Source organism: Tupaia chinensis, unplaced genomic scaffold, assembly GCF_000334495.1.
Source record: "Tupaia chinensis unplaced genomic scaffold, TupChi_1.0 Scaffold144602_1, whole genome shotgun sequence".
Lineage (NCBI taxonomy): Eukaryota > Metazoa > Chordata > Mammalia > Scandentia > Tupaiidae > Tupaia > Tupaia belangeri.
Genome location: NW_006204462.1, coordinates 234,411 through 241,795, shown reverse-complemented (window position 1 = coordinate 241,795; position 7,385 = coordinate 234,411). Strand labels below are relative to the sequence as shown.

Sequence of the window (7,385 nt, the reverse complement as noted above, 5' to 3'; positions counted from 1 at the left end):
AGCTCCCCGACTGGGTGTGCGTGCTCCCCGACTGGGTGTGCGTGCTCCCCGACTGGGTGGGTGCGCTCCCTGATGGGGTGGGTGCGCTCCCTGACGGGGTGGGCGCGCTCCCCGACTGGGTGTGCGCACTGTGTGTGCGTGCTCCCCGACTGGGTGTGCGCACTGCTCCCCGACTGGGTGTGCGTGCTCCCCGACTGGGTGTGCGCACTGCTCCCCGACTGGGTGTGCGTGCTCCCCAACTGGGTGTGCATGCTCCCCGACTGGGTGTGCGTGCTTCCCGACGAGGTGGGCGCGCTCCCCGACTGGGTGGGCGTGCTCCCCGACGAGGTGGGCTCGCTCCCCGACTGGGTGTGCGCACTCCCCGACTGGGTGGGTGTGCTCCCCGACTGGGTGTGCGCACTGCTCCCCGACTGGGTGTGCGTGCTCCCTGACTGGGTGTGTGCACTGCTCCCCGACTGGGTGTGCATGCTCCCCGACTGGGTGTGCACACTGCTCCCTGACTGGGTGGGTGCGCTCCCCGACTGGGTATGCATTGCTTTCGAGGTAAGCAGCACTGATGCAGCTCCGGACAGCCCCGGTCTACACTGCAGATGCCGTAGCTACTGGGCAGTGATGCGCAGGAACGAAGGAACTGCAGGGCCCAGAGGTGATGCTTGGGTGGTGACACCAGGGTGTGGCTCCAGTGACCTACTGAGGGTCAGAGGTCTGGGAATGAGCGTCTGTTACAGCATTTATAGTCTTAACTTCCAGGTTTTAGGTCCACTCTTCAAATCTGAACACGCGCGCGCACACACACACACTCATAAAAAGCACATATTTAAATTTGTTGGTTCTTCATCTTACACAGCTTTCAAGATTGGGGGAAAAGTGTTTTTAAGCAACCATTGTATAAACTCTCCAAAATAAATGTGTCCTTGATTATACGGTGGGCTTCATTTTATTTGCTTATTAAGGTTTTTGCCATAGGGCGTGTGTGTTACCAGAGGGATAGAGCGAGAGAGCGAGGAGGTGGCCAAGCTGCAGTCCCTTGTCCTCCATTGTCCTCTTGGGGTTATGGGCATGCACACACCGGCACCTGGCATGATTCTCATCCTGCCAGGTTCCGGCCTCAGACTGCAGTCAGCCACATAGGAGCCCCGTGCCTTACCCACTGCACCCCACTGGCCCCTGTGGGCTTTATGTTTAACATGTTCTTCATAGAAAAATGTCATGAATTTATGGTGTACGATGGAAAGAGTCATTGTGAAATAGCAAACATACACACATCGAGAAATGCCAACACCAGCTCATTAACACGCACGGCACCTCACACGCTTGTTTATGGTGACAATACTCAAGATCGACTCCTGGAAGTCTCCAGCCACATGGCATCCAGATCATGGGTCTCCGTTCTGTGCAGTTGCCCACCGCCCTGGCGAAGGAGCAGTCCGGCCCTGTCAGAGAGCGGGTGTGGCCTCCAGCTGAAGGGACAGTGTGTACTGTACCCCCTCATCTTCTCTCCCCCTTTCTAACAATTACGTTTATTCACTCACATTTCTCATGAGCGAGGGAGGCAGAGGCCGAGAGAGCGTGAGTCACCCCACGGTGTCTTAATGGTGCTGCCCGCCGCAGCCCTGGGTCCCGGGCCCACGTGTTTCCCGTGCACTCGGGGAGGTCTCTGGACATGAACCGGAAGCCTACACACGTGGGGTTGCCTGCCAAGCCCACGTTTCACTGCTGCACTGCTGTCTGGCTGCTCGGGATCATTTTGGACGCGAGGCTGACGCCTGTCATTGTTCCTGATATGAGGGGTCAGCGTCCGAGCCCCTCACAGTGACGGACCAGTCACAGCCCTGCTGTCTGGAGCCGGCTTGCATGGCTTTTTCTCTTTCAGTAGGGTTCTGAATTTCTTCAGGATAAAAACGGTCTTACTGCAGTTGAATTTACCTAACACAATAGATGGCACACACATACATGTATATATGTATACACACACGTATGTATATCCACACACACCTCACTGGAACACCTCCCCAGGGACAGCGCCGACCCTGTAGCCATGGAGCAGCTTTTGGGCAGATTACCCCTCAGCACAGTTCGATGTTTCTGAAAATGCTTGTACGCCTGTCCTCTGGCATTAAAAAAACCCCAAAAATATGAAAAGTAGAAGTGCAAAAGTAGACTTTTGGTGTTTATGTTAAGAGAGATTTTTAGCTATAGGGCTCATGCACTTGCCAGAGAGACCGATAGAAGGGAGGAATCACCCCCAGGGGGAAGGCAACACTTCAGTCTCTTCTCCTCCATTTTCCTCTTGGGATTTTGGGCACACACACACACACATCACCCCGGTGAATTTGAAGCTGCCAGGTTTGAACCGTGGCTGACCATGTGATAGTTCAGTAACATAATCGCCACACCATCTGCTGGTCCCGCAAAGTGGACTTCCACGTGTACTGGTAGGCCACTTGCACTGAGTTTGGAGTTTATTTGTGATCTTTAGACACTTACAGCTGTAAAAAGTGTTAAAAAAATAAAGCACCTGCAAACTGTGGGATTGCTCTGGGGGGATTTGAGTTTCTATTTTAAAAGACTGAGCCTTTTTGCACCTGCCTGTCGGTGCATTTTCACATTAATGTGGGAACGTTTGGTGCAGAGTCAGGCAGAGCTGCCGGGGTGTGGGAAGCTGGCAAGATGACAGGGGTCAGGGAAGCATGTCTCAGGGTCCTCTGCACCTCTCACACTTGAATCAGCAACTTAGCTGGGCCGATTGCCAACCAGTTTTCAATTAGCAGACCATTCACTCTTAGATAAGAATTAAAACTGAGTAGAGGGTTTGTTCTGTTTTGCAGTTTAAAATCAAGTACCCTGCTAACAACAACAAACAAACAAAACAAAACAAAACAACCGCCCTCAGGTTGAGGGACTATGCGTGATCTTATACCGTTACACCAGAGCTAGGAAGTTCAGTGTTTGGCTGGTTTGTTTGAGTGAGATAAAGGGGCTGTCTCATTGCATCTGTCCCCATGTCCCTAACCTCACCCAGCTCAGATTCTCCTCATCTTTTGCCCTTCCTTACCCTGGTATTTGTAGCCCAGATCAGCTGTTTTATGAACTCCCTGGGCTGTTCTCACACCGTTCTGATGAAGTGTGGAGTGAGGAGGGGAGTCTGTGTTGGAGAGCGAAGACCACTGCTGGGTTCGGGTGCTCTGCTCGGAGGCCGGGTGTCTTCCGTGCCATTGGGCTCCAGGGCACGTTTTCTATTAAACCCTCTTACCAGACTCACAAAACTAAAAATGATCTTAAAGCCCTGATTGGAAAATGTGTAGGTATCAGTCCAGTTGGATGAGAATTTAGTCTGTAAATTCTTTCAAAACAGAGATTCATGAACAATGTCTTAGAAAGGGGCCTCCAGTGAAAGCCGTTGAGGAAGTGAGTCTTATTTTCAAAAAGAACAGACAGCATCCTCAGGTGTCAAAGGTTAAGAAGAACCGAGGTGAGGTCTCCAGCTTGCTGGTGTAACCATGATACGTGCCTGCTGTCCTCGTCACCGGGCCAAGGAAGTGCAGAGGAGGAGCCTGTAACCGGGAACCCCCCCGAGAAGTCAGCCTTAAAAGGGCTTCTCTGTCACTGTTGGAACGGGCACACACTCGCTGCTGACATCTTCGGGTTTGCGCCGTCAGGGCCGAGTCGTGGACAGACTGACCCTGGGTGGGAGATGGACTCCCCTTCGTGCCCAGGAGGGTCTGAGCGCTGTCCTCGCAGCCCAGCCCGGCCTGCTGAGGCATCGTGCACGGACCCGTGAGGGCAGCTCTGTCCAGGGTTTGTTTCTGGGACTTCCCGCTGAGCCTGCGCTGGGAGGAGGTCGGGACTCGGTGGGAACAGTGGCTGAGATCTGAGGGCCTGGTTTACCGATCGTCCAGCGAGACTGCCCCCAACATCTTCTCGTCTGTGCTTTTATTATTGTTCAGTATTTTTTAAGTTTAATTTCTCTATGAAATGGGACCGAGAGAGAGGGAGCCACCCAGCAGGACTTCATGCCACACGCCTGCCCCCAGTGTCCCCCTGACAGACGCGTGTGCATGTCCGGGGGCTGGACGGGCCTCAGGACACAGCCCCAGCCCCACCGCTGTCCCCACCCCATGGAGCCCTGGAGCCTGACCTCCTGGCCGGCTTGCGCTGTCGACTTGCTGGAAGCCATGGATTCGGAAAGGCTCAGACATCCGCACAGAGCCGCTGAGCAGACCTCGGCAGTGCCTCTTCCGGCTCGCAGGTCCCGGGTCCCGGCTCCCTGGGAACGTGGCTGCCCTTACCCGCCTGCGTGGTGGCAGCACGTCACTCTGAAACACACCTCCGAAACCAGCTGGCTACTGGGGGCTTCCCCAGATGGCAGAGCCTCCTGGGCGGCCCAGCTCACAGCCGTGGGCACGGGTGTTCTTTGCACGTGGTCCGCACTTGCAGAGCTGCTCGGCTGCCCTGCCCGGCGCGGACACCTGGAAGAGCTGGACCCTGGCGAGCTGGTGCGCAGACCTGCGCCTGGCGGCACTGGGGATGGCCACTTCTCGTGTACCGAGAGCAGCTGGTCTCGTGGAAGGAGCGGTTGCTAAACTCTGGCTAGGACAGCTCCGATGACGATGGCGAGATGAGTAACTCTAATTCCAGGGACTGGTCCCTCACTCACCAACCCCTGAGAGCAAACGCTCCCGTTGTATAGATGCTGTGATCGGGCCAGTCTCGTGGCTAGCCCTGGGTCGTGAGCACGTGTGTTCCTGGCGTCTCAGGGAGGTCCCTCCTGTGTAGGTGAACCTCACAGCCCCAAGCCACTGTCCAGCCCTGGGCATTTTACTTCTTTCCAGTTTCAGATCTATTTTCGACTCACTCGCTTTCTTCTCTTGGTTAGTAGGTTGATAAGGCCTTTGGGAATGGCGCCTGGGTCAGGCTAACCTAGATTAGTACGTCTCTCTTTGAAAGCTCGCCCGTAACCAGGGCTGCTCCCTTCTGTTTTCCAGCCTCGCCTCCGCGATTGAAAGAGATGAAGAGCCAGGAGTCGGCCGCAGGCTCCAAGCTGGTCCTGCGGTGTGAGGCCAGCTCGGAGTACTCCTCTCTCCGGTTCAAGTGGTTCAAGAACGGGAGTGAACTAAACCGAAAAAACAAGCCACAGAATGTCAAGATACAAAAGAAGCCAGGGTGAGTAGGCGGCGTGGGAGGGCAGAGGCCTAGCATCAGACGGTGGACCAGGTGGCAGCTTTGTGGACCTAGCGCACATGGGAAACCCGACATGCCCTGGACAGAGAGATGGTCCAGTTTCATGTCCGGAGACGGTGTCAGCACGTGGGAAACAATTCGGGCTTCTGACTCTCTCCCCGCTGGGTAGCTGATGCTACCGTGCCGGTGAGAAATGGCTGTTGAACTTCACTGCCTCGCACACGAAACCCAGCTTCCTCGGGAGCTCAGCACACACCTGGGTGTGTGGGAGGATTGGAATGGGATCTGTTGAAGGTGGTCTGTGTGGACAAAGGGTCGGTGGCATAAGTCTGTCTAAGAAGAAGCTGTACCCGCCGCTCCGTTGAGCTGCACCAGCGCTGGCACAGTCGGGCACCAGGCACTCCCCGTGGCAAGCTCTTGGTTTTCCTGTCCTCCTGAGGACGTCTGCCCTGGGGCACCTCCCCGTGCATCCCGGGCTGTCTCGGTAGACGTGTCTACTTCTACTCCAAACTGGGCCCTCTGTGACCCCGACACGCTCTGCCCGGCGTAGCCTCTAACATGACCCATGTTTTGGACTCAGAGGAGAGAGTCTGTGGGTGTCCTGGCATTCCTTTCACCACATGGCAGCTGTACGGTGGTTCTAAGCCCCAAGGTGGCAGTTTCTCCATTCGGACTCGGAGTGCTCCAGAGAAGCCCCAGGCTGACCACAGAGAGAACAGAAGGGCCTCTCCTGGGGTTCGAGTTTATGGGACATTCACCGAATAGCTGTCACACACTCCTGAGCAAGCGAGGACAAAGGGACTGTGTGAGAACTCAACTGGCTTTAACCCGGGTGTCTGGCAGTTTCCATTGCGGGAGTCAGGACTGTTTCAACAGACTCTGACCCCGGTGTCTGGCAGTTTCTGTTGGGGAGTCAGGACTGTCTGAAGGGACTCTGACCCGAGTGTCTGGCAGTTTCTGTTAGGGGGTCAGGACTGTCTCAATGGATTCTGACCCCGGTGTCTGGCAGTTTCCGCTGGGGAGTCAGGACTGTCTGAAGGGACTCTGACCCGGGTGTCTGGGGGTCAGGACTGTCTCCTGTGGTTTTGTCGAGCACATGGCTCTCTCCTTATGCTGGTGACAACCGAGCAGTGAGCACGCGGTGGCCTCTGGATTTGCAGTGTCTCAGTGACAACCCATGTCTGTTTCTGGGGTTGCTTCCTGCCACGCTTCTTCCTTCCAAATGGAGAATATCCATGCTCGCTAAATTGTGTGTGTCGGGGGAGAGTGAGCGGACTGAAAAGACAAGGGAGATTCTTACAGAGCTGTTCAACGAGGGAGGAACTTCCAGGCGCGAGTAGACCTGGCGCTCTGTCCCCATCAGTTAGACACACGGGCCGGAGCTTCGCTCCTTGCACCGGAAGGCAGTGTCCCCCATTCCTCTGTGGCGTTCAGGTGATGGGGTCACATGGACGGCCATGGCTGGCCTTGGGCTGGCAGTGTGGAGAGATCAGAGGTACAGAGTAATATCTGGACATCTTGGTGAGTCTCCAGATTGTGCAGAGATGACCCCACTCGGTCTTCCACAGAATACAGGCACTCCCGGGGTAGAGGGCTGTGACGCGGAGCTGGGGCAGGGGCGGGGTCGGGGGGCAGATGGGACTGGCTGAGGAGAACCCGTCTGGTACCTGCAGGTAAGGTCACAGAGGGACTCAGAGGAGGGCGCCGGCCGGGGTGAGTGTGCGCGAGAAAGGAAGCTTGTCTGCTAGCCAGGTGACCCGCGACGCCGTGCCGTGGCATGGAGGTGTCGTCAGTACGCAGAAGAGCATGTCCCTGTTGGCTTCACAGGCAGACGACCGAGATCACTGTCTCCATGTTAGTAAAAGCCCAGTGTACTGGGAAGGCCGACATGCGGACAGGAACTTGCTTTGAACAGTGGCCTTGCTGGAAAGAATTAAATGGGGAGACGTATATTGAAGTTACGCGCCTGCCGATGGCTCTCAGCAAGGCGTTGAACAAACCTGAGCTAAAACTCGGACAGCCGTGGGGCGTGCGGATGGCCCCCGGGAAGTCTCTGGCTCAGTGTGCAGAGCTGGGCACCTGTCGTTTCTGAGAGAGGGTCTCTTTTTAGAAAATGGTGCTGGAATTTTTTTGCAGCTGAATCCGAATTTAGTTAACGCTCGCGAAGTGCACTATGGTCTTTCCTTTCCCCGTAAACGTGAGCG

The 7,385-nt window shown here is 55.7% G+C and overlaps 1 protein-coding gene across 2 annotated transcripts in view; it reads left to right on the top strand.

The window, feature by feature from the left end:
- The window catches only part of NRG1 (neuregulin 1), a 312,205-nt gene that overhangs the window by 144,438 nt on the left and 160,382 nt on the right, over positions 1 to 7,385 (top strand). For both annotated transcript variants that reach the window (XM_027767759.1, XM_027767760.1), the window contains exon 2: positions 4,986 to 5,163. In XM_027767759.1, coding sequence (XP_027623560.1) covers positions 5,009 to 5,163 — 155 coding nt within the window. In that variant the 5' untranslated portion in view covers positions 4,986 to 5,008. The remainder of the gene's footprint in view (positions 1 to 4,985; positions 5,164 to 7,385) is intronic.